The 24,822-nt window shown below is 43.9% G+C and overlaps 3 protein-coding genes across 7 annotated transcripts in view; 2 read left to right on the top strand and 1 right to left on the bottom strand.

Moving 5' to 3' along the window:
* RHNO1 (RAD9-HUS1-RAD1 interacting nuclear orphan 1) overlaps nucleotides 1–22,321 on the top strand; it is a 32,749-nt gene extending 10,428 nt beyond the window's left edge. The window contains exons 1-3 of one of the 3 annotated variants that reach the window (XM_014891529.2): nucleotides 17,779–17,919; nucleotides 19,128–19,396; nucleotides 21,533–22,321. In XM_014891529.2, the coding sequence (XP_014747015.2) occupies nucleotides 19,229–19,396; nucleotides 21,533–22,186 (822 nt within the window). In that variant the 5' untranslated portion in view covers nucleotides 17,779–17,919; nucleotides 19,128–19,228 and the 3' untranslated portion in view covers nucleotides 22,187–22,321. Of the gene's footprint in view, nucleotides 1–17,778; nucleotides 17,920–19,127; nucleotides 19,397–21,532 lie in introns of those variants that run through there. The other 2 variants (XM_088159174.1, XM_088159173.1) reach the window with 2 other exon arrangements.
* FOXM1 (forkhead box M1) lies at nucleotides 7,061–17,518 on the bottom strand. 2 transcript variants are annotated; one of them, XM_014891554.2, is made up of 9 exons: nucleotides 17,464–17,518; nucleotides 15,460–16,056; nucleotides 13,613–13,761; nucleotides 13,203–13,397; nucleotides 12,663–12,791; nucleotides 12,028–12,072; nucleotides 11,016–11,082; nucleotides 10,409–10,590; nucleotides 7,061–9,219 (listed from the first exon to the last, which is right to left on the bottom strand). In XM_014891554.2, the coding sequence occupies exons 2-9, from the start codon at nucleotides 16,007–16,009 to the stop codon at nucleotides 8,164–8,166; spliced, it is 2,373 nt and encodes a 790-aa protein (XP_014747040.2). In that variant the 5' UTR covers nucleotides 16,010–16,056; nucleotides 17,464–17,518; the 3' UTR covers nucleotides 7,061–8,163. The 2 variants fall into 2 exon arrangements, with proteins under 2 accessions (XP_014747040.2, XP_088015297.1); XM_088159171.1 differs by lacking the exon at nucleotides 17,464–17,518 and having other exon boundaries at nucleotides 15,460–16,885.
* A 275-nt stretch (nucleotides 22,322–22,596) lies between the features above and the next one.
* TULP3 (TUB like protein 3) overlaps nucleotides 22,597–24,822 on the top strand; it is a 32,427-nt gene continuing 30,201 nt past the window's right edge. The window contains exon 1 of one of the 2 annotated variants that reach the window (XM_014891535.2): nucleotides 22,597–22,674. In XM_014891535.2, the coding sequence (XP_014747021.2) occupies nucleotides 22,634–22,674 (41 nt within the window). In that variant the 5' untranslated portion in view covers nucleotides 22,597–22,633. Of the gene's footprint in view, nucleotides 22,675–23,083; nucleotides 23,175–24,822 lie in introns of those variants that run through there. The other variant, XM_014891536.2, reaches the window with a different exon arrangement.

Below are 24,822 nucleotides of genomic sequence, written 5' to 3'. Positions count from 1 at the left end.
AACTGGCAGATTAAGGAATGTGAGACAAAGGTTTGCTTCTCTCTGCCAGGAGCATTAGGGAGTATCCCAGCTGTTTGAGAAGCTGCTCCCTTGAGGGCTTTCACTGGTTTAAATTTCACAGACTTGAGGTCCTTCTGCCAGAGATTTTCCCTGTATCTCATTTCTGGGAAGCTTTACCAAGCCTAATAATTCCTCTTTGAAATATTCTCCTGCTACTTTTGCAGCTTCTAATGGTTGCTTCTCTTTCTTAGAGATTTCTTTTCAGTTTTGAAGTTTTCTCTTTCAACAGTTTAGAAACTATTATTTTGTCCTCCTGAGATTTGTCACAGTGCAGGTGAGAGAGTGGATTGTAGATGGAGAGCTTTACATTTCTGTTGTGGCAAGTTGGGTACTTACAGAGCTCAGCAATAGCACCCACATAATATAACCAGCACAGAGGTTGTTTTTACAGCACACCAGTTTCCAGTGTACCATTTCAGTAGTAGTGTAAGCTTCAAGTGGGTGTAAAAATGACCCTGGGTGTAGCAGCTATGTCAAAGCCAGGAGATTCCTTGTGGTAGATGCTGCAGGATAACAATGAGGCAACTTTCTGCTCATTCTCCTTCATTCTCACAGCCTGCACAGTCTGTGGATGCACAGATGGTGCAGAGGAGGAATGAGAGGACAAACCTTACTCAGGCAAACCATGCATGCTTCTCTCTCCCTTCTGTCTCTGAAAAAGATTCTTTGAAAAAGAAAAGGTTCCTCTGCTTTGAATTCCCTCCAGATTGTCTATTTGTATAATAAAATACCTTTGTATTCTTGCAATAATAAGTAAAAGGTTGCAGTTTTTATATCTGTGACTATGTCTGGCAAGTTTACTTAAGATAAATGTCATCTCAGATGTACATAATGTTTAACTCGGCTGCTGGACAGCAAAGTGTGTCCTGCCAGCAAGGTCAGTCAGAAAGTAGAATAGTTAGGTAATTTAGGGTCAAGTCTGTGGTTTTCTGCCCTATAGGATAGATTTATGGGTGCACCTGGCTAACTTGGAACAGTGTTTTCTAATATGAATTTCCTCTGCTGTATAAATATTTCTTGATCATTATAATTATGAATATAATGTCATTATAAATATAATGATTTGTGTCCTCTCTATATGGATTTTCTTGTTTGGGCTAAACTGCATTAAAAAGGGGCTTTTTCTGTTTGGTTGGAATAGTTATTGCCACAGAACAGCTGCTGATTGTGCAGCAGGCAATACAAAATTTCCCTTTCCATTACACAGCAACACAAATCACACTAGAAGACTTTGGCTTTGTTTTCAGGAGTGGAAAGAATCTCCACTGGTGTGCATCTCCTCTGATGCACATAGCAATGGCAACTGTCTTACTCACTCTAGAGCTTCTCTGTGCTCAGCACGAGGTTTAGAGAATAATTCCTAGTAGGAATATGCTTACCCATAAAAGTGTACAAGAGCCTGAGATGAAGGATAGTTACTCATTTAGGGTCGATAGCACACTACTTGGAAATGTGTAGTCTCAAAGATATCTCTCCTCTGTGTGTCTCTGAATAGTTGCTTTATTTTACTGTCCCTCTACTTCCCACCTGTAGGGACAACAATATTTCCATTATCCACTTAGCTTGAGGCTAAGAATGCACTTGACACTAACACAGGCAATTTTTTTAAGTCTCTACATAATGCCATAAAAATAATAATGAAAACTTTACACCATTAAGGCTCCTTCCAGAGGATGTTTCTAAAGCTGAGTACTTGAACAGTAGAAACCAGCACAGTTAGAGTTGCCTAGTAAAGCCTAATTTGGTATGCACATGTGTGGGCTTATTACTAAAACCACCTACAGAGTCTTAGCAAGGTGCTTTGAGTGGCTGTTTATGGGCTTCTGTAACAACTTTTTTTTTTTCATGTAAAAGAACAAGAGGAAAGAAAAAAGTGAATCACCTATACACTTTTTGCCTGTGCCCAGCTAACCGTAGAATCAGAGCAGATCTCACCTTGCTCAAAATGAAGCCCAGATACAGTCCTTGGAAAGTAAAAATCTCTCTGATGGCTGTTTCTGCCTCCAGTGTAATTTTCTTTGGGGACAGGTTTTACTTTCCCAGTCTCCCATCAGATGCTGTGGAAAACTTCCCTATCAGCAGTTGCCAGGTATGCTGTGATGCTTCCTGTTTTATTTGTTTGTAAACGGCTTCTTTTGCACCTTAAAGCAGCAGAGATCAGTCAAGTTCTTCATCAGTCAGCAATATAACTTGCTGAAATTAACTTAACCAGTGGGGGAGCCAGCCACTCTAAAGGGTGTTGGAGCCCACCTCCTGTTCCCTTGTTCAGGCAGACTTTTATTTAGAAATGCAGTAATTCAAGCATCAGTGTTCACAGAATAAATCTTTAAAGTCATGCTCCTGTTGTGGATGGCTTTTCAGGGACAATACCTCAGTCCTGCTTAGTGAATTGGCACCTTTTCCCCAGTGTATTTTCTCCTTGCTGCTACTTGCAAAGCACTGGGCCCATCCCTTGTAAAAGAGTCAAACCCAAGACCAGAAATAAGTATTTCACATCTCTAATGCTTTTCTGTGGTTCCTGATCATTTTTCCCCAGTCTTAAACCTGAGGACTGTTGAATCTGTGGTCTTTATTCAACCTTTGATTCTTTATGCTCTCAAACAACCTCAAGTTGTGCCAATGGAGGTTTGAAATTAATATGAGGAAAAATTTGTTCACTGAAAGGTTTACCAAGCATTGGAAAAGGTTTCCTGTGGAAGTGGTTGAGTCACCATCCCTGGAGGTATTTGAAATGTGTAGATTGTGACACTTAGGGGCATGGTTTAGTTGTAGGCTTGGCTGTGTCAGGTTAATAGTTGGGCTTGATGATTTTCCAACCTAGATGATTCCATGATTCTTTGTCTTCTGAACCCTGTCTCCATTTGACTCTTTAAAACATCTTCATCTTACCAAGACCTTTCTTTGTATCACCACTCCCTATGGCCAGCAGAAATCCCTTAGACACAAGAGAGCTCATGTTGCCATGCTCAGCTGCTGGAAGTCACAAAGAACAAGTTCAGGAAGAAATCTCCATACACTCCAGCAAGTCTGTGCTGAGGCACACTCTGTACTGAATGAATCTCTTAGCAGATTTTAATTGCCAGCTGACTCTGCTAAGGATGTGAAATAGATTTTTTAGAAGAATGTTTATAACAGCCAAAAACTGGAAAATTTTCACTCAGCTCATAAAAAGGGAAACATCAAAGCCAAGAGGACACCCTGACAAAAGCCTTTACAAAGCAGGGCGGCACTAGGCCTTTTCAAGAAAAGGTTTGCTACAAAGGGTTTTTTAATCTATTCTTGTGCTCTCATTTATAGAAGCAATTGGGCTGCTTGAACTTCATTCCCTGTGTTCCCTGCCCCTTCTCTCCCCAGCAGAATAACTCTACCTGAGGCTGATATTCAGTATGGCTATTTTCTGCTCAGACAATTCAGGATTTTATGGTGGAATCACCAGCACAGTAGTACTTGTAGTGCAGAAGAACCTTTGTGTACACAATGCACATAGAGTGGCAGTAGAATGTGTTATCACCCTAGGCATTTGATGGATAACAATGTAGCTGTAACAGTGTAATTTTATTTTTGATTTTAAATACTGGACTTATTGGACTCCTTTGGTTTCCTAGCCTTTAGGTTGCATTTGTATGTGCACCAGCTGTTTGTTACATTCTTGATGGCTAGACCTTGGCATGATTTAAATGGCAACTGAGATTATCTCATGGTCTCTTGACTTCAAGATTTTAATAAAACCAGCAAATAAAACCTGAGAGTCAGCCATGGGAAACAGCAAAACAGCTCTTATCACTGTAGCATGGCAGTCCCCTGGGTATGCATAGCAGAGTGCAGACTGTCAGGAACTAATTAGCTACAGCGTGGAGCTCCTCGGATCAGGCCATTCTGTGTCATTGACATCATTACTTGCAAATACTTGGAAAACCATATTGATGCTGAAGGCATCTTCAGTGATCCCACAAGTTCCAAGGGATGTGCTTTATGCTGTCAGTTCTTCTGCATTCCTGACCTTTCTTCCCCTCAGGGAGGGATTGGATTAGATACTAAATATATCAAATTGTCCAAAACTTTAAGGCTACCATGAGAGCAGGCAAAACTGCTTCAAACAGAAGCTTTCCTAAAGTGGAGCTTGAAGTGGGAAATACATGTTAATAACTAAGGACAGATTAGACCAGCAGACTCATATAAATATTCCTAAATCAAGTGTTTCAGGGCTTTGCAATATACATGCATTATCCACAATAGAAAGTTCAGCTGAAAGACAGTTCCACAATCCAAAATAGCTTTGTGCATAGACATGTAATCTCAGAAATAAGGAAAAAAACCAAACAAACAAAGATATAGAAGTAATCTAAACATGTTACTTTGTGAGAAAAGTATAAAGTTGAGATGGAATGGTCTGGCCTGTGGCATAATGATATAATCTAAAACTTTGTCTTTATTAAAATTTACAGAAAAATACATAAAATGTGAAAAAATACAGTGCACCAAGAAAAGATACCTTACTGGTAGAGAAAAACATTGTTCTATAGAAAATATTAACAATATTAAGAGATTCTTCTGAAGTCAAGTGAAGGTGAAGTTTTTTTTGTCCTGTTGGAAAATTGGTCCATTAATTAAACAGTCAGAGTTCTAAAGGGCCAGTCTCTTGTTTATAACCACAGATGAGTACAGAAAACCTACCTTCTAGTAAATAAACAGAGGCCCTATTGGCAGCAACCTCCTATACATCCATGAGAAGGTAATAGAGACCAACAGGAGACATTGGAGCATAAATCCATGCCTGACTGTAGTTCAATAATAATTTGTACCAGCTGTTTTCCTTGACTTTCTTAAATAACATCATTAGATGGTTCTAGTTTTAAATTTGGTGCATCAAAAAAAAAAACCCAACAAAAAAAAACAGATGTGGAGGATAAGTAATTCTGATTATATATTTGTATGCAAACAGTTCATCAGTGTGCTCTATCTAATGACTTCCCACAGATTTTGAGATGTGGAAGAGAAGCTGCTTTGCATAATCTTTTGCCTGTATTGCCTGTAAACTGTAACTGGTATTCATTATATTTATTTTTCCAAGAAATGTTGTAACTGAAATCAAGGACAAATGTGTCATTTGACCTGCATCAGCAGTTCAGATTCATGGTCTTGACATTCTAAAAATCTGTTTCAAAGCAAGAATCTGAGATGAATAGTGAAGCAGGACATTTTCTTCTTAATCTCAGGCAGCTAATACTTTGTTATGCCCTGAATAGAATTTTATCCAGTTGTAGTTCACCTCTTCTGGAAAAAGGGAGTGGGGAAGGAAGCTATTTCTGTCCAGGAACCAACTCACATTTTTCAAGCTTGTCATTTCTCTCTGAGCCTATAGTGGATTTTAAAGAGGAAGTCAGGTATTTTAATAGAAAAAGAAATTTCCACCTTTTTTAGAGCTAGACTACCCTCTGGGAGAAATGAAGGCCTGACATCCTCATAAAAAGACTTCTGCAATGTAAAAGAGTCTCTTTTCTTCCACATGGGGAAGTGATCAAGTTCTTCCTCTGCCAGCCAAGTTGCAGAAGTAAAAAGGTGGTAATCATCCTTGCTTACCTCATCTCAGGGAGCATCCAGTCCTTTTCAGCTGACAAAACACAGTGGGAAGAACCCCACTCAACCAATGAAAGGGAATTACCTTTTCCTTTGTGTCTGTCACATCCAGGTATCAAGCAGAGCTGTCAGAGCAGAGCACCGCTGGCTCCTCGTAGATTTGGGTGTCCCAGATCCCATAAAATTTTCATCTTAAATTAAAGTTTGCTTTTACAGGCTAGAAGGTGTTAAATAGCTTTGTCTATTATCAGAACTCAAGGACAGTCCTAGGATGCTCCTTACACAGAGAAGCCCTGGGAGTGCTAGGCAAAGGGTGTGAAGAACTCATGAGGAGACATAAAGTATGGCTCTACTCTTACTGAAGGAGGGTGGAGAGAGGCATCCACTGTCTGACAAGGTCACACTTCTACACTATAACCCTAATACAGAGCCTACAGAAGGACAGGTGATAACTGCCTTTCCTTAAGGAAAGAATCCAGGCAGAATATCAAATACAAATGGAGAGAAATAGTCATATTTTGTGATAAAGTCCTCACCAGCTGGTGAACTAGTTTGGCCAAAACACTGGCACATCTCTTCTGGAAGCAAGAGGTAGAATTGCTTAATGGAATTTTTTCTGTTGTTCTCCCCACCTTTTTTGATATAATTGCCCTTGAGCAGTGTTCTCACTGGAATACGGTAGAAGGGAAATAAAACTTAGGCACTACTCTATTAAAAATAAAATGTGAGGTAGCCATCAAAGTACTTCAGCTGACAGGGACAGCAGAGGAACACCTGCCTGGAATTGACACCAAGGACAAGAAAATGTCAGTGTTTGCTGGCTCCCAGGTGGCAGTGGTGTGCACACATCCTCTCAGGTCAAGAAGTGAGATGAAAGGGAGCGAGGATGCTTGAGAAAGCCAAGTAGTGTTAGCAGCTGTGTTAGAAATACTAGCACAAAGTGTGCAAAACCAGGCCCCTTCTGCAGCCTTGTAACCCCAGAAAAACTGAAATAACCATTAAACCAAAGTTTGGAAACATTTTATGAGGGCAAATAACCTCTAACAAGTAGATAGGAAAACTGCAGTTCTGAAAACCACACACACATCTAAAATTGGTTTTATGTTTGGCAGGGAAGGTAGAAATAGTTTCAAGCAGTATTGGTTTTGCATTTAGAAGATGGTGGTGGTGTTGTGATGTTTGTATGCTTGTGACTTGTATAATCACGATTTACCCATAAGCAGCAGGAAAAAGCTATATGAAGCAGTAGGTTGAGTAACTAAATCTAATGTGGTTTGGCCAACAAGGCCTTAAAATGTCCTAATGGGCACTCACTCAGTGATTACAAAGCACACACACATGAGAGCAGGAGAAGGGGTTGTTCGTGCTATGGGCCAGCCCCAGCAGGCTGCTAGAGATGGTAGAGATAACACTCAGCTGTGTTCCCACAGAAGCTTTATTGAGTATTTGGGTACAGGAGTCACCAGAAGGATCAGATCTTTGCCATGGCAATTTCTTCTATGACATAAGTTCTAGAGATGGGAGGAGTTGTTCTATTGCACCAAGAGATACATATATATACCTTGTGTTTCCAGAGGTCAATTTTCAGTGGAAATATCAGTATTCCCTTTATAGGTTCTTTTTTACATTTTCAACTGCTGACTGTAAAGAGGGCAGCTTTAACCATTCAATAGAGGTCCAACTTACTGAAACAGAGTCTCTACCTAATTCTCTAGGTACATAATTGACCTCTGGAATCAGAAGAGCTATATGGCTTGATCCAAGCTCTTCTCCAGTCTTCTTTCCAGCCTGGGAAAAGCAAGCCAAACCAAGATTTTATGCTGCAATCGAGATAACCTGTTTCAGTTTGACTTGGGTCACATATAGACAATTTTCAGATCTTTGCCCCAGCAATCTTTAGATCAACCTAGACCAATGTGTTTTTGAAGTAAAAAAATTAAAAACTGGGCTTTCAGCTAAGGTAGAAGAATACAAGACATGTGAACATACAGACAACACACACTAGGTCAAACCCATACCAGGCCAAATATTCCCATAACCCTACAATAATAAAATTATTATTATAATTAAGGGCTAATTTAAGGAATGTACAGTATTTACAGCCATTCAAACTAGACAGAAGATACTAAGTAATAGGGGAACAAAGTAAAGGGAGATTAGGACAGCGCTAGGAGGAGGTTCCCAGGTTCTTTCCTATTGTACTGAGGAGTGTGTTTATTTCCTCTGATACCTTGAATACCAAATGCCATTCAGGGCCTACCTAGATGTTTTCATGATAAGAATCCCTGGAGAGAGGCTAGAGAAGTTCAATCATCTTGCTCCACTCAAAGTCTACATCATCTTATAAAGGAAGCCCATAGCAGCTGATGGGCCTGTCTCCCACCTTTGCAGGAGTCAATAATGCTCTGTTCCCATGGATGTGGGAATTAGTCAAAAGCAGTTGTCTTAGATTACAGGAAGGAATCTCAGAAGAGTGGAGTGCTTTCTGTAACATCAGAAGAAGTCAAATTCAGTCCCCAGGCCAGTTCACTTCAGCTCAGGTATGAGCTGAGACCAACTAATGTCTGTTCCTAAATTTTCATCCTCAAGACCAGGAAAGCTGATATCTAGAAGGATTTTGCTGAGACTGTCATTCATGGTGTCCAGGATAAGGCCCTCCATGAGTGACCGGTTTTCAGTAAAGCCAGAGGCTGTCAGTTCAACAGAGGATTGCCTGGAAGTGTCACGAATAAACGCTGGAGAGCTCGTGAGGGGCACGTGAGCCATGTCACTGGATTCTGTATTGAGCAGTTCGCGAGGAGAATCAAAGAGAGGATTTTTAAGGGGTGTGCTGTTAAAACCCAGCAAGTCCTGGTTGTCCTGGAGGGGTGTGAATGGCAACTGAAGGGTTTTCACTGGACTGAAGTCCAGCTCATGACTTCCCTTGGCTAAGGAAGCAGACTTCCAGGGGTCAAGGACCTCTAGTGAAGGGGTAGTAGTGGCTGAGACTTTGCTGGGAGTGGAAGAAATGGGCAATTTGCTGAAGATGTCCTTGACTGGTGTTTTAAAGGCCCCCTCTTCTCCCCGTGAGCAGCTGAGCTGTGATATGTTCTCAAGGGGCTGGTTTTCCTGGGGAAAGGGACGGTCTGCCCCTAAGCGGAAAGGGTCAAAGCTGCTGCTGCTTTCTGGCAAAACAAGGACAGGCTCTTCTGAACAAGGCAGCGCTAGGCGTTGTTTCCTTCTGGATCTGCCCACTTCCCGCCTTTCCCTCCTTTTTATAACTAAAGAGTCAGAAACTGCCTTAGATGGGGACTTCAGTGTGGTGAACTGTTTCCTCTCCTTTGGGGATGAGGCTGGGAGGAACAAGCTTGGCTCTTCCTTGACCGTTACAGTTGAGGCAAATGGGGACAGCCAGTGATCCAGCTGAGAGCTTTCTTCCTCCTTTATACAGGCACCCTCAGGGAAAGAAGACAGTTTCTCACCAGGCTGGGAGCTGTTCTCCTGTATAGAATGGGTTGGGGGAAATAAACCTTCATCACATTGACCCTCCTCCTTGACAGCAGCCGTGGGTAAACAGGGTGACTCTTCTGCAGACAGTGACATCTACAATGAAACACAGGTGACATACAGATCTAAGCCACCCAAAAATCCAAATAGCAGTGGAAAGAAGAGAAAGACTGGCATTTAAGGTCAGCAGAAAGGGTAAGAGGAAGATATTCAGGAAGCAGTAATTATAACAGACTGAGATTGATCTCTGTGAAATTGATAGAAAAAAGCTTAAGGATCACATGGGGAGGATTCTAGCTAAGTAACTGAAAGTCATACTCTTCAGAGCACTCCTGCTCTAAGGAACTTCTGGGAGTACAGGGAAAAGGAGAGCCGAATATTTCTAGAAAAAATATACCCCTTTGATTTTTTTCTTACATTATCTAAATGGGAGTAACAAAATGAATGAGGACAGCTTTCCCAGAAACCAAGGAAAAGGAAGAGAAAAAAAATGAGGTTATCAAAATAAAAAAAGAGCACAGGAGAAAGATAAATCATAGCTGGAGAGAACATAAAGCAGCAGGCATACAAAGGAAAACAGGATTATGGTTAGACAGGATGGAAGAAGCTAAAGCTTTACAATGCCTAAGCATACAAGAGCAGTCAGTGAGATGCCAAGAAAATGATCTGTTTAATAGCTGTTTTACTTGAGCCCAGAATAACTATGAACTTCACAGAATTAGCAAACAGCAGATATGGAAATCTTCTGGGAAAAGACTACATGAAATATATTCTCTTCCGGAAGTTCTTTATTGTTACTTATCTATAGAGCTATCAAAAATATGAATGTTTTACAATCAGAACAAAGCCATTCCTCCCATTCTTCTTTCTTTACATCACAGCAGTAAAGAAAAATTGTCCTGGAGCCCCTTGAAGCCATGGAGCCCCTTCCTCTAGCAAATTATAGAAACATCCTTAGAGCAAAAAAAAACTAGCAGGTAGTTGTCAGCCTAGAGACAGTAAAGGATGGCAAAGATTATCACTGGCTAGTTCCTTGATAGGAGCTTCTAGGAAAGAGCACCTAGGAAAGATGCACCTAGGAACCATATGAAGAAAAGGTTCATTGAAGGCAAGAGATATAGAAAAAAAAAAGTAAACAAAAAATCCAAACAAACACACCCTTCCTTAAAATATCACCACACCTTCCCTAGCCCACTCCTCACTCTCCCTTAAAATAAACATTTTTTTAAAAAGTGAAATAAAGAAAGAGAACCACACTAACCCCCTCAAAAAGCAAGAAACCAACCTTTGTAGCAATGCGCACACGCTTATTGCTCTGCAAAGTCTCTGAGCTGTTAAGGGATGCTCCCTGTGCCATGGACAGAGGAATCTTCACGGAAGGCTGCAAGACAAGAGGCTGACTCAAAGGAAACTGGATTGGAACCAGGTAGGAGTTGACACGAGGAAGCAAAGGTTTCATCTTTCGGCCTGGAAGGGAAAAGAAGAGATTCATTTTTGCCTGTTCTCCAGGCTACCTATTGAAACCCAGGCACCTGACAGAAAATCCTCCTAGACACCCCAAAAGAAACATTTGGTCAGACCACTTGCCTTCTCTGCTAATTTTAAGGATACCAATACCAAGCCAGAAGGTTCATGAACAAGAAAAGAACCTTTCACACAGATCCTACCCCTCAAACTGGGGCTCTCACTCCATTTGAATGACCATTGCCCACCCATCTCACCATCGCATCCTCTCCGACACAATACGGCTTTCCATTTCAAACCTGACAGTAAGGAGCATAAAAGCTGGCAAACCAGGATAACACTCCACTTGTATTCCTAAAGAAATCTGGGAGAGTGCCCCAGATTTATTGGATTGAGTCTCTTTGGCCTAGACTGATGTGGACACTCACGTGAATTCTGGGGTTCAGTTTTGCTTCCCATGTTCTTCAGAGGATCTGGAAGACGACTCTTTTGTTGCTGCAGTCATTGTGAAATAAGTAAGAGGAGAAGGAGAAAAGAAGAGAGATTAAAAGAAAAGAATCCACATTCATTCTGCTGTCTCACTGAGAACTGTGAAACCAGAGGTCTGTGCTGCACTAATGCAGAGACAGCAGCTGTTAGTACCCAGCACTCAGGCTGGCTCTAGGTCTGTGCCATTTTCTGGTTTGCAGCCATGCTATTCCAAGGCCAGCTGCCCACTAAAAGCTGTGTAGGAAAAGAGACAACATGACAGAGCTGCTCCAGCTGCAGACTCTACAGCAGAAGTGAGCTGGTTTCAGTACCCTCAGTGCCTGAGGAACAATGAATAGGATGGCTTTATTGTATATTGGATATCTATACAAACCATAGACCAGATAGGTGTTCAAATGGAATAGCAGAGGCAACAATGGGATCAGAATTCTGAGCAGATGGAAAGAAGGCCAAGGTTGTAGCTGTGACAGAAAAGCATTTGACTGGATGCTTGCAAATCTGTGACTATTAAAACTGCTGAATGCAAGAGCAACAGCAAACAGGTTCATCCTTCCAAGAGTCACAATGCAGTGGGTTCCAAAATGAAAAAGGAGCACAGAGAAATCCTTTTCTCTCTGGATCTGAACCCCAGAACATATTGGAACTGTTGTCATGGAGATGATTTTACCAGAAATCTGTTTGGGCTTGTTCTCTGCAGCCTACTGGTGTCCATTGCAGTCTACTTCAGCAGTAGACTTCCAAGTTGCTCAAAGCTGTCCAGCTTTACTAGCTAGAGAGACACCGTACCATCTGGAGGCAGTCAACCCCTTTCCCCACAAAGGGTGCACATAGAGCTGTATGAGCAGATGCAGCAGTGACACAGTCCCCCTCCCCAAGCCTGCTGTCCTTTCCTTCAGTGACTGGCAAGAAGAGAATGGAAGATCAAGCCCCGAGCCAGATGGCAATTCTTACTGATTCAGAGTACTCAGGCGATGTTGGTGACCCCGAGTCCAGCGGCTGGTGGCAGAAGGCATTGAGCAGGAAAAAAATTAAGATGAAGTTATCAACCAAAGAGGGAGACAAATGGGACATTTTAAACTTGTACAATCTGAGCAAACAAAAGTTAATTCTACCCACCCACTGCAGAAAACACAAGAGTCTAAACACACCTATACGAGACTCTCAACCTCTATTTTCTTGACAAAATCTTCCAAAAATACCTAGTTAGGACAATTCCATCCTATGACTTGACTTATCTAACAGCATAGGAACACCTGGTTGGCCTCAGTGGAAAGCATCTCATTAGGAATTTGAATCAGGCCCATGAAAAGAAGTTGAACAACCTGACTACTATATTTGGCACAACACAGGAAGAATGAACACATCCCACAGAAGCTCCAGGTCAGAAGCACAGCCACAGCACCTTTTCTTTCAAATGCAGAGCTTGTCTATTTGTCAAGTGAAGTAACTGAATCCAACTTCCACCAAGAGGCTGATGTCAAAGCAGCTTGACCTTACCGTTAAAATAAAATGCATCAGGCTAGCGTGGCATTTAGAAACTGGATAGCGGATAGCCTGTCCTATTTTCTTTGCATGAGGCAACTCACCTTAAATACCTGGTCCAATGTTAGGCAACGGTTTGCATCGGGGTGAATAGTCCAGAAAGAGATTTTACCATTGGCAGATGTCTCACGGACAAACATATCATGAAGTGACAGGTTGTGCCGAATGGAGTTCTGGGGAGAAAGGAGTGAGGAGGAGGTTGAAAAGCAGTAGTTTTGTTATCAGCACACCAAGGCCTCCCTCAAACATGGCTGCCCTAGCAGAGGGATTGCACTCCTAAGTGTAGACAACACTGGACTTTCATATTCACAGTGTACCCAGCCAACCCTGTCATCAGTTTCTTATTCTATGTATTCTTGAGATCCCTATTCTCACTCCAGTGATCAAACATCCCATCATCTTGTTTAAGTAGGATGAGGCAAGGGATACAAGAAATGGTACAGGAACATCTGGAGTGAGAGTGTATTTGGGGTGGAATGTTTAAATGAGCTTCCATCTTGCTTTGCAGGCTGGGGAACAACTTTTCATTTTGATCCAGAAGGCATGCAACATTACCCACAGCAACTTGAGGGCCTGCTTGTTACCTTCCAACCTGGCTTAGCTACATGTTTAAAATAAGGGAAATGATCCTCAATCCAGGTATAGATGTCCTTCAGGGTCATGCGCTTCTTCTCTGTGCTGTTGATGGCAAACTGGATCATGGCCATATAGGAGTAAGGAGGTCGTTCTGACACTGAATCCTGCCATGAGGAGGACACAGCAGCAGCTTCCTCTTCAGTCTGAAAGACAGAAGGGGTGATACATGAATGGTCATGAAGCTGACAAGAAGACACGGAACACCCCTGGATCTTCTGGGTTCTGTTATTCATATCAGTAAAGGTCAAATTCAGGTTACCTAGAGATAGTGATGCCTAATTCTTGCAAGTCTTCTGATCCACATAGATTACTTCCACACCAAAAGTTTTAGCACACACTCTTGTATTCCCCTACTTACTTTGACTCTTTCTTGCAGAGGCACCTGATTCTCTTTCTCTGTGTCTTCCTTCACAGAAGAGGGATTTAGCCCATCAGATCTCATCTTCCCCAGCCACTGGATGTTGGTGAGGCTGTTGTCCAACACAGAGCTTATTGTCTCGCCACTGCCTATTGGGATAACAAGCCCACGTAATAATCACAGAATCATTTAGGTTAAAACAGTCCTCCAAGACCGTTGAGTCCAACCTGTGACCAAACACCACCTTATCAATGAGACCATGGCACTGACTGCAGCATCCAGTTGTTTCTTGAACACTTCTAGGGATGGTGACTCCAAACCTCCCTGGGCAATCTGTTCCAATGCTTGACAACCCTTTTAGGGAAGAAATTCTTCATGATGTCCAATCTGAACTTTCCCTGGTACAGCTTGAGGTTCTGCCCTTTTGTCCTGCCATTTGTTGCCTAGGAGAAGAAGGCAACCCCCACTGCTCTACAGCCTTCTTTCAGGCAGTTGTAGGGAATAAGGTTCTCCTGAGCCTCCTTTTCTCCAGGCTGAACACCCTCAGCTCCCTCAGCTCTTCCTCATCAGACCTGTGCTCGAGACCCTTCACCAGCTCCGTTGTCCTCTGGACTTCTCCAGTACTTCAATGTCTTTCTTGTCATGAGTAGCTCAAAACTGAAAACAGAACTCAAGGTGTGGCCTCACCAGTGCTGAGTACAGGTGGACAATCTCTGCCCTGGTCCTGCTGGACACACTGTTGCTGGTACAGGCCAGGATACCATTGGCCTTCTTGGCCACCTGGGCACAACTGGCTCATGTTTAGCTGCTGTTGACCAGTACCCCCAGGTCTTTTTCCTCTGGGCAGTTTCCCAGCCACTCTGACCCAGCCTGTGGTGCTGCCTGGGATTGTTGCAATGCAACTGCAGGAACTGGTAGCTGGTCTTACTGAACTTCATGCAACTGGCCTTGATCCACGGATCCAGCTGGTCCAGATCCCTCTGCAGAGCCCTCCTGCCCTCCAGCAGATCCACACCCCCACTCAAATTGATGTAATTTCTGAACTTACTGAAGATGCCCTCGATCCCTTCAGCCAGATCATTGATATATATATAGTAAACAGGACTGGCCCCAGCACAGAGCCCTAAGGAAGCCCAATAGTGACTGGCTGCCAGCTGGATGCAGCACTGTTCAGCACCACTCTCTGGGCCCAGCCATCCAGCCAGTTTTAACCCAAAGAAGAGTGAACGTGACCAAGCCATGGGCTGCCAGCTTTTTCAGAAAAATGCTGTGGGAGACAGTATCAAAGGCCTTACTGAAGCCCAGGTAGGCTACAGACACAGACTTCCCCATGTCATAACTCTGCTTTCTCACAAGTAATCCTGCTACCTCTTCATCTCAGCTGTCAAAAGGCAGGCACCAGTCACAGTTCTAAAGGACGGTATTGCAATGCTAATATTACAGAAGGAATTCACCTTGAATTCCTGATTTCATGTGTAGTTGCCCAATTTCTGAAAAGAGCTGCAGCCTTAAAAACAACACTCAAACCAGACTATTGCTGTCAACCAAAACAGGACAATGTTGACCTAGTACTTCAAGAAATAGAAAGACATAGCACAAAACTTAAGTCAGAAGCTCAAATGTCTTCCACTAAAAAAGTACGCCCACTATAATCCTTCAGATTTCATTACACATGCAAAGCTATGTAGATTATTAGAATCAAATCCATAGGTATTTTGTAATTAACAAAATATTAATAATTACTGCATACCAAGATGCAGGTGCTGCACTCCTTGGCCCATTTCACATCTTTGTCTGTCAGCACAAAAAAATAAAAAACAACAAAAAAACAGGTAAAGGCTACATACTGTTGGTCTCTTGTTCCTGTCCAACCACAGGATCAACTCCTGAATGCCAGAGCGCTGTACTGCCTGCAAGAGCAGGTGTCTGTGCAACATTCTTCTCTCTTTCTTGACTATCTGCAGCCTTGATGGCTTCATTGGCTTTCTTCTCTGATGAGAGATGCTGTGATGGTGCTGGACCTGCTGAACGGGATGTGCCCCCACTGCTAATGAGAATGAACTTGTTGGGTCCATTGTTGCCACACTCTTTTCCTTTTGCTGTCAGTGCCTCTATGATGCTCTGGATATCAGCATTTGTAGGGATGGCCACCACCTGTGTATTGGGCATTGTAGGATGGTCAATTATCTTTATTCCTGCTGGGAATTTCTGCAGGCCACAATCCCTTTTGTCTCTGGGTTGTCGGTTGTGTTGGTCTTCCTGCTTTTGCTCCTGCTTAGGAGCCTTTTCATCCTGACCTCTGTTCTCATCTCTTGCTGCAGTACTGGATACATCGTTCTGTGGGAGGGTCAATTTCCGTCTTTTCAGAATTAAGGGCCTGCGAGGGCTGGTCCTCATTATTGATCTATACTGTCACTCTCCATTGAAAGGGAGAGGAACAAATCCTGCAACACAAAAGGTACAACATAAAGGATGAGGCAAATCATCTCAAGACCTCCCACAGAGCACACATTCTCAGCAGTTGCTACAAAGCTAGAAACACAAAGGGAAAAGAAAATTTAAAGCATTTAATAAAGCTGACAAGGCGACTGAAAAATCATGCTGTACCTCCTTAACCCACACCTGGTGTAAGCAGGATGGGAGAGATTTGCAGAGTAGATAGCTTGCATCATAAAGTACATAATAATGAGAAAAGTGTGTATGTGCTTTACAGGAAGACTTAGACATAATGTGACTTGACCAGCATCAGCCAGTAAGCTGAAGGAGAGGGAAGGTAGAATATAGAAACAGCAGTGCTGATTCTTATAGCCTATAGCTCTAAACAGTAGACCTGCTTGAAAAGAGAATTTACAGGTGGTTTAAGATCTGGGAAGCAGAGATTATCCTGAACACTACAAAGGCACACAATAAATGCAGCAGAAGTAAGGTGCTTTAAGATAGACACCAAGTAAATGTGCTGTGAATTTCTTTTGAAGATTTGTCAAGAACCAGGTAAATTCATCATCGGGCAGCATACAATTTAGACGTCAAACTTTTGGACAACAGGCGGTTTAGACTATAAAGCTGAAAGCAGAGGAAATAAAATTCAGAGATACTGACTGCTTCCAGGGTAAGATGCTGTAAGAACACTGCTAATAATACAGGAATTCGGTGGAGCCTGTGACTTTCCGCAAACTATACCAGAACAATATGCAAATTATTGCTTATCATTAGAGATGGCAAGCAGAATAAAAACAAATACCCCCAAAAAAGAGGCTCTTTCCATTGCTAGATTTGACGGGGTCAGCAAGTAAATGAGAAAATTCTCAGTAATAACCCCCTACATTGATACAAAGCAGAGTCCAGCAGATAACAAGCTGGGCTGATGCCCTAAGCACAGGGAGCAGACAGCCCTGCGATCATTCCACGCGGGTTCTGGCACTCGGCACGGCAAGCATGGCCCTTTGCGATCTGCTCCACCCTCTTAAGGGGAGATCCCGGTAAGACAGCGCCACAAGTAGAACCCTGAGCCAGCCTCCCACAGCCTGCCTTCCTTACAGGAGCGCGTCACTTCCCGAGGAGGCCTCAATCTGCTGCCCCCCGTACAGGCCCGGGCACTGCCGTGTTCGCGCGGCCCCAAGGGGCGAGGGAGGGCAGCGCCAAAGCGCTCCCAACTCCTTCTTCCCCCACTCCAGCCCTGCGCTGCCGCCCTCGCCAGCGAGTTCACCTGCTCCCGCGGGGCCCTCCAGCCCGAGCCGGGCCTAGGCGCTGCTCTCTCCCGGTCGCCCGATGGCCTTAGCACGGCCCTCCGAGGGGTACCGACCCTTGCCTGGGGTCCTGGACCACCGTGGCGGGCACAGGTCGCGACTCACCAGCGGCCCGGCCGGGCAAGGCCGATACAGGGCGGCGGCGGCCCCAGCGCTCCCGGTTTGAATTTGGCGCCCGGCGCGGCGCTGGCCCGATCACGTGCCGGCCTGCGCCAGTGAGCGGCGGGGGCGGGGCCGGCAGGGCCGGGCCAATCGGCGGCCTCGGCGGGGGATACGGATGTGGGGGCGGAGGAGAGCCCAGGGCAGAGCTCGGGCCGCTCCCGGCATTGTGTTGTCTCGCCTGCCTTGTTCTGGGACAGCCGCTCCCGCCCCGGCTGGGGCAGTGCTGGCAGCTTCCTTCAACCATGCTACTCGCGGCTGGGAGCCCTGCCGTGCGCCCGGGCTGCTGGCATTGCGCTGACTCCTGGTGAAGGGCTACGGAGTTTTACCGTTTAACGTGTGTGTTACGGCTGCACCGGGCTAGGGGGGCCCGCAGGACTCCCTGAGCACTCTGACACTTAGGTAAGTAGTCAGGCTGTTGCAGTCTCCCACGTTTCTTATGAAATAATATCAAATTTTCTTGTCTGTGCTGATCTGTGGTAAGTCAGGTTGGGAGAATATGAGCCAGCTGTGCCCAGGTGGCCAGGAAAGCCAATGGCACCTGGCCTGTATCAGCAATAGTGTGGCCAGCAGGAGCAGGGCAGGGATTGTCCCTGTACTCGGCACTGGTGAGGTCACCTCGAGTGCTGTGTCCAATTCCGGGCCCCTCACTTCAGGAAGGACGTTGAGGTGTTGGAGTGGGTCTAGAGAAGGACAGCAGAGCTGGTTTGGAGCACAAGCCCTGTGAGGAGTGGCTGAGGGAGCGGTGGGTGTTCAGCCTGGAGAAAAGGAGGCTTAGGGGCCTCCTTTTATCACTCTCTACAACTGCTTGAAAGGATATAGCCAGGTGGGGGTTCACCTTTTCTCTTAGGCACCTAGTGATGGAACAAGGGAACGTTGTCTTAAGCTGCACCAGGGGAGGTTTAGGTTGGGCATTAGGAAGAATTTCTTCACAAGAAGAGTGATTAGACATTGGAATGGGCTACCCAGGGAGGTGGAGTCACTATCCCTGAAGGTATTTAAGGAAAGACTGGATGCAGCGTTTAGTGCCGTGGTATAGTTGCCATGGCAGTGTTCGGCCATTAGGTTGAAACTAATTGATTCTGCGAGTTGTTTTCCAACGGAAAAGTAAATACCATGTTACTTCAGTTCAAACTTATTCATTAGGTAAAACAAATAAATCATCAAGATCTGTAGAATACAGGAGGGAGATGTCAACTCTATTCTGTAAAAAAAAAAAAGAACAAACTTAAAATCTCTTGAAATTAAAACGTATAAGTAGTTAGCAACTAGAAGGGGAAAGAGTTCTGATTATCTTGGCCTTATAATACCTTCTTGGCATTACAAGCGAGATTGAATAGAAAAAAAGAAAATAAGTTTTTTGGTTTTTTTGTCTTTTGATAGCTGACTTGATATAGCTGGATCAGTAGGTCAATAGCTCCCATTCCTGCAGTGCATTTCTAAATCTACCTGAAAATTGACAAAAGGTTCAAGAACTACTGTTGGGAAAAAGTCTGCCTCGAGATATGTACACTGTACTGTTGCACAGATGTTTTGCTTTTGTTAAAAACTATATCTGAGGCTGACAGACAACGAGTCTGTCTTCAGATTCATTTATTTGCCTTCTACAGATTTGAGAGCACTCTAGCATCTCCTTGGGGTGCTTTCCTCTTTCTTCAATTAGCTCCAACAAGCATCATGAGGTTTCTAAGGAGTTCTACCACACCTTTTGATGCCTCCGAAGAAGAAGTGTACCCACAAGGCCAAGAAGGCAGAGCTGGTTTTCCTTGAGAGGCCACGGGCAGGACCCATCCATTGTTATGAAACTCCACTGTATTCGGCTGAGAATCCCAGACGTGTGCCTACAAAACCTGTGGACAAGAACACCTCTGCTGCCTGGGTTGGTATAAATTATCTTTCCTCCTGTGTCCCACAGCAAGAGCTTTCTCCTGTATGTCTTAACAGAGTTATCTGTTCTGGATATGGAAAATTAGTAGCCTAGACCTGAATTCCCTCCATCAGTCTAAAGCATAAATAAGTGCCTGAGTTGCTTCACATTCTAAGAATAAGCACTAAGGTCTTGGTTACTTGAAGACATAAACTGTGTGCAGTCTGTACTGATTAATGACTATTTGTTTTCTAGGAAAATAATTCCCATCAGGAAAACCACTGTTTTCCTTGGCAACAGAAAACCCTGCACGAAGAGATTTTTTCCTAATGGCTTGCTGTTTGAAATAACTGCTAAACTCTAAATGTTACCTGTTAAAGTATTGGGTGCATTGTTTAAATCTGACACTGCTAAATTTAGAGAATATAGCTTTTCACTTCAGAATTATTTGCTCTAACCTGCCCTCTTTTCAATTTCTGTGTTTTGAATAGTTTCTCTCCATACCAATCTTCTGATGGGGTCATTTTCTTGTGACTGTTTGCCGTGTCCTAAAGTACTCCTCATATCGTGTAATGTAAAGATCTTTTTTTTTAGCAAACAGCTGCAGCAAAGACAGACCATTCCTGTACAACAGCAGTCATCACCTAGGGGAGCTCTGCTTAAACATTACTGCTGCTTGACTGTGCTCTTCACAAAGCAAGCTCAGGAAGTGTGGTTTCAAACCTGCATGAAACATTCCTTTGTTCCTGTTGACCTGCAGGTATTTTTGTGATGCCTTAGCCTTGAAATAGAGCATCTTCAATTTTTTTTTTTTTTAAATATCTGCTTGAGGCAGTTAGCTCTACGGTTTCTGAATCACTAAGTAACATAACTGCTGTGAATAAGCATTCATTTTGTTTGGAAGAGGTGGAAATATCCACTCTGGTAGCTCTGATTCCAAAAATACAATGATTCTAAAATTTGTTTGAAGTTATCAGCACTGAAACTGCTAGATATTTCTCAGTTTGGAAACTGGCAAGTTTGTAACTTCTGGGAGTCATCCTCTGCAGAGTATTGTAAACTTGTTTCAATGGAAACTGATTTTCTGCTCCTTTCTTTCTGGCATTATCTAAGTTTTTCATACCTTTTTCACTGCTAGGTTCCTACAGAGGTAAAACCTACCCTACATGTATGTTCTCTGAAGCCAGGAAGCCATATTCTTAAAATCAGAGGCTATGTTAAGTATACGCTGGGATCAGAATTATTATGGAATCACTTATCTTTTCCTCCACAAAGGCTTTGCATTCAAACAGTTCAGCTGTACATCAGACAATCGCCATCCTTAGTTAAATTGCACTCAGTGTTTTGAAGAACTATATAGTAACTTCAGAATGCTGAAGGAGATCTGCAGTTAGTGTAGCAAGAACTCAGTTTGGTGTGCTCCTGGGAAAAGCAAACTGGAATCTGAAACAGAGTCTGACTCTTTTGTTGATAGCCAGGAACACAAAGAACACTGTAATAAAAGGATTTCCAGGATTTAAATATAAGTCTAGAATAATTCAAATAAATACAGACTGTTGAGCTTGGACCATGTCTTCTATAGAAAGTTGATTGTAGAAGTGGCTTCTGGGTGATCTGTTCCTTCACAATACAGAAATGTTTTCAAAACTAGGTTTTGAAACAAAGATGTTTTGGGGAAGATTTTGAACACCATATTAACATAATCTAAGGGGATTGAGCTAAGTGGGCATTCTTTAATAATTATGTGTTGCTTTCCCAGTTATTCTTTGGGGAGACTGAGGATTCATTTGAATTATGCTAAGACACAGAAAAAAAAGGATCCATTCTGAACTTCTTAAAATCTGCACAGGTAAAGGCGTAGACACCACTTTGATTCCTTTAAAACGCACATCTTGAGTTCTTTGTGAGTTGCCAGAGAACAGCTCACTTGCACCCCAGTGACTTTCCAGAGAAGAGTGGCAGAAAGTGATGCTGAAGTTCAGAGGTATCTTATGCACAACAGCTTTGTTAGTGACTCATGTGCTTTGCTGCAGAACAGATTACTCAATGAACACACTGAAGAAAGATGGGGAAGTAGAATCGGGTAGGTAATACTTGTCTGGAGAAAAGGGTTGCGTTTCTATCTTATTATTATGTCTTTCCCTTCAGGTGTGCCCACAATTTGACACAACTAAGTCAGTGGTGTTGAAGGCATGCCAGAAGAAGCATCGTGGTCCTCACAAGCCCCATAATCAGGATGCCAACCACAGTTCATTTCACGCAGGAGGAGCTTGTCGAGGAGCTGTAGCCTGCAGATTTCCTCCTTTAACTTTTGAGAATCCAGAAGGACATGCAGTCCCTCCACTGGATGATCCAAATCGCTTGAGAAAAAATGCACAATGCTCTCACAACCAGCCTAAGAAAGGGACAACAGAAAACGCCAACATCCAAGGGAAGAGTCCAGAGAATTGTGGAGAGCCCGCTCCCCGGGTTGCGGAGCAAGAAGTTCTTCCTCCACCATATGCAGAGGCTGCACATGTTCCTTCCCCAAGGAATGAGAGATGCAGCAACGGTCTATCACAAAGTACTTATGCTTGGCATCCAGAGAATGAGCTGGCATTTGGTATTGATCCCTGTGGGAGAGGGGAGGCGGCAGCAGCAGTACTGGTTACAGATACTCCTGAGCACGAGTATGGAATAAAGGTCACCTGGAGACGGCGGCCTCACATAATGAAATATCTGCGGGAGCAAGGGAACCTGAGCGCTGCGGACATCCTGGTGAAGGCAAACATGGAGCTCTCGAGGGGACAGGCCCACTCCTGACCTGGCGGGAGAAGCCGCTGTGCTGCGTGCAAGAACACGCCCGAACAGACGATGTCGCTTCGGGGGCTGAGGAGGGGACCTGATTTCAGCCAGGCCCTCTACTGCGCCTGGCAGAGCCTCCGAGAAATGCCGGGACGGGCGCGGGGGAGGGTCTTGGCGATAGGGGGGTGTCTTTTGGGGCGGTCTTCCCGGGGGAAGTGTGTACGAACAGCGTTTCGTGCCCCACGCGGTTCCCGCTGGGGCCGTTCCCCGCTCCCGCCGGAGGAGGCGGGCGGCTCCCGCGGCGAGGGACGGGCGGGCCCTTGTGCTCCGCTGCGCGTGCGCGGCGCTGCGGCCAATCGGCGGGCGGTGTGCTCGCGGCCCCGGCCAATAGCGGCGCGCCTCAGTGCCGCGCGCCGTTGCTAAGGGCAGCGGCGGGCGGAGGCCCATAGCAACGGCGGGGCCGCGATGGAGGGAGCGGGGGAACCAGGCGGTCCCGCCGGCCGCAGGTGAGCGGGGCTTGGGCCGGCGGCGTCCCTGGGACCGAACAGGCTTGGGCAGGGGCTGCCTCGCGTGGCAGCAGCGCGGCCGTAGCGGGGACCGGGCGGGCGGAGCCGCACGGCAGCGGCCACGCGGGTCGGCGCTGCCCCCGTAACACCCGCGTCCCGCGGGCGGGCGACAGCCGTGCCGCTGTTTTATGTGCGGGTGTGTTTTATGTGCTTCGCTCTTCAACGTTGGTGTGCACTGTCTGAATACTTGTGGATTAAACCGGTTTTGTGGTGCATCGGTCCACTCTCGCTTTCTACTGTGAAGCGTTTTCGCGGTGTTATTCAACCCCTCTGCTCCTCCTAATGAAGCTCTCTGGGTATTTGCAAGTATCACTCTCGGTGTGCCTTTGCAAGAAAAAAAAGGAGGAATAACTGAAATGAACTCAACTGATGTCATAGGAAAAACAGCTGTGAACTAGGGAGAAGCGGTTTTGGAAAGACTTCATGCTCGTGGCACTTAAGTAAGCTCAAAATCGGAATTATTTGAAATTAAATGTGATTATACCGACAAGCAGAGAAAACGAGTTTTGGCAGAATTGGTGTGATGGCAAAAAAAACTAGGAAAATCTATCTTTGTGCCTCCGTTTGGATAGGAAGAAGTAAAGCAAGTAAAGAGAGAAACCTAAATTGGGTAGTTAAATGATAATGACCACAGTGTTAAAGAGAAACAGTATTTTTTTTTGTTACATACCTTGTTGCATTCGCTAATTTAAATAGGATGAAAAACAACGCTAGAGTTTAAAAGGGTCCTGTAATTGCTTGGGTCCACCAAATATGCTATGGAACGTTAGATTACTTCTTTATGCAGACTTGAAAGACCTTGGGTTGTCTAGCAGTTCTGGAAACAATTTTTAAGGAAATTATGTCCAGATACGTAAATTTCCCTGCACAGTAGACTTTTAAATTTGACAAAGTTGATGCTACAAGAAATAATGCTGTTCTTGTGATTGCAATTCTACTGGCATAATTTCTTTCTGCTAAGAATCCTGTCTTGTGTACTTTTATGGGCGTCCCACAGAAACAGGCTAACGATAATGGTAATTCTTGGGATAGGTCCCAAGAACTAGCCCTCGCATCCCAGTTTATTAAAGAAACATCAATTTCTGTAGCTTTCTTAGTCCCCATGGTTAAGGTAAGGAAACTAGAATGTGTGAACCTAAAGAAAAGTACGTAGCTTCAAAGTAGAGCTGTAAGGCTTGGTATTTTCAGGGGTCTGACACTGAAGTTGGGGTGTTCATCAGCCTTGTAATAAATTCAAGGAAGACAAATGTCTGTATTCTTAGGAAGGTTCTTCTTTTTCTGGGACATTATGCAGAAGTCACTAATCTGGTTACTAGAATTCTTGTTTGGTAAAATAATTGTCGGTTGTCCAAACAGTGGATTTTATAAAAAAGGTAGATGTGATACATAATAACTGGCACTTCATGGCAGTTAAGATACTACAGGTAAAGTTTAACAAAGCTGTACCTGAGAACTGGTTGATAGCATTTTTTTTTGCCATTTTTTCCCCCGGGATGGAATGCCTTTACTATTGAGCAATGTGAAAAATATACATAAGGATATTGAAACTATTTTATTTTTGCTGGACAGAGTCGAATATTACCAGTCAAAAATTAAGGCATATTGTTTTGTAAGTGTGCTGTGGGATACATGATTATGGACAGATAGCAGAGATCTTGGATTTAGGCCATCGACAGGTTGTCACTTGCAAATACCGTGTTGTGTTAGACTCTCTTCCACGGGAGCTGGCTGCAACTGAAATTGCTCAACTTCATTTTAAAGTTTGGCTTTCAGGTAGATACGGCACAACTGTCTTAATACTTTAGAAAATTATAAGCTTGATATTGCTGTTTCATGGTTTTGATAAGTGCTAGACCTTCTCTCTTTTTTGGGAAAGTCCATTTGGAGACTTACCATGAAATTATTAGTGTAGAAACATTCAGGTAAAAGTAATTCTAAATCATTGTAAGCTTTTAAAATATCTTGAAGGAAATTTGTTTCTTATGGTAGTATGCATTTTAGAATCTCAGAGAACAATGGACTTTGCCCTTTTGCACACTAATCATACAGTATACAGGAATACTTAAAGCTTCCCATGTGCTACATTCC

The sequence above is a fragment of the Sturnus vulgaris genome, chromosome 2 (assembly GCF_052056855.1).
Source record: "Sturnus vulgaris isolate bStuVul1 chromosome 2, bStuVul1.hap1, whole genome shotgun sequence".
NCBI lineage: Eukaryota > Metazoa > Chordata > Aves > Passeriformes > Sturnidae > Sturnus > Sturnus vulgaris.
This window is presented reverse-complemented; position numbering and strand designations above follow the sequence as displayed.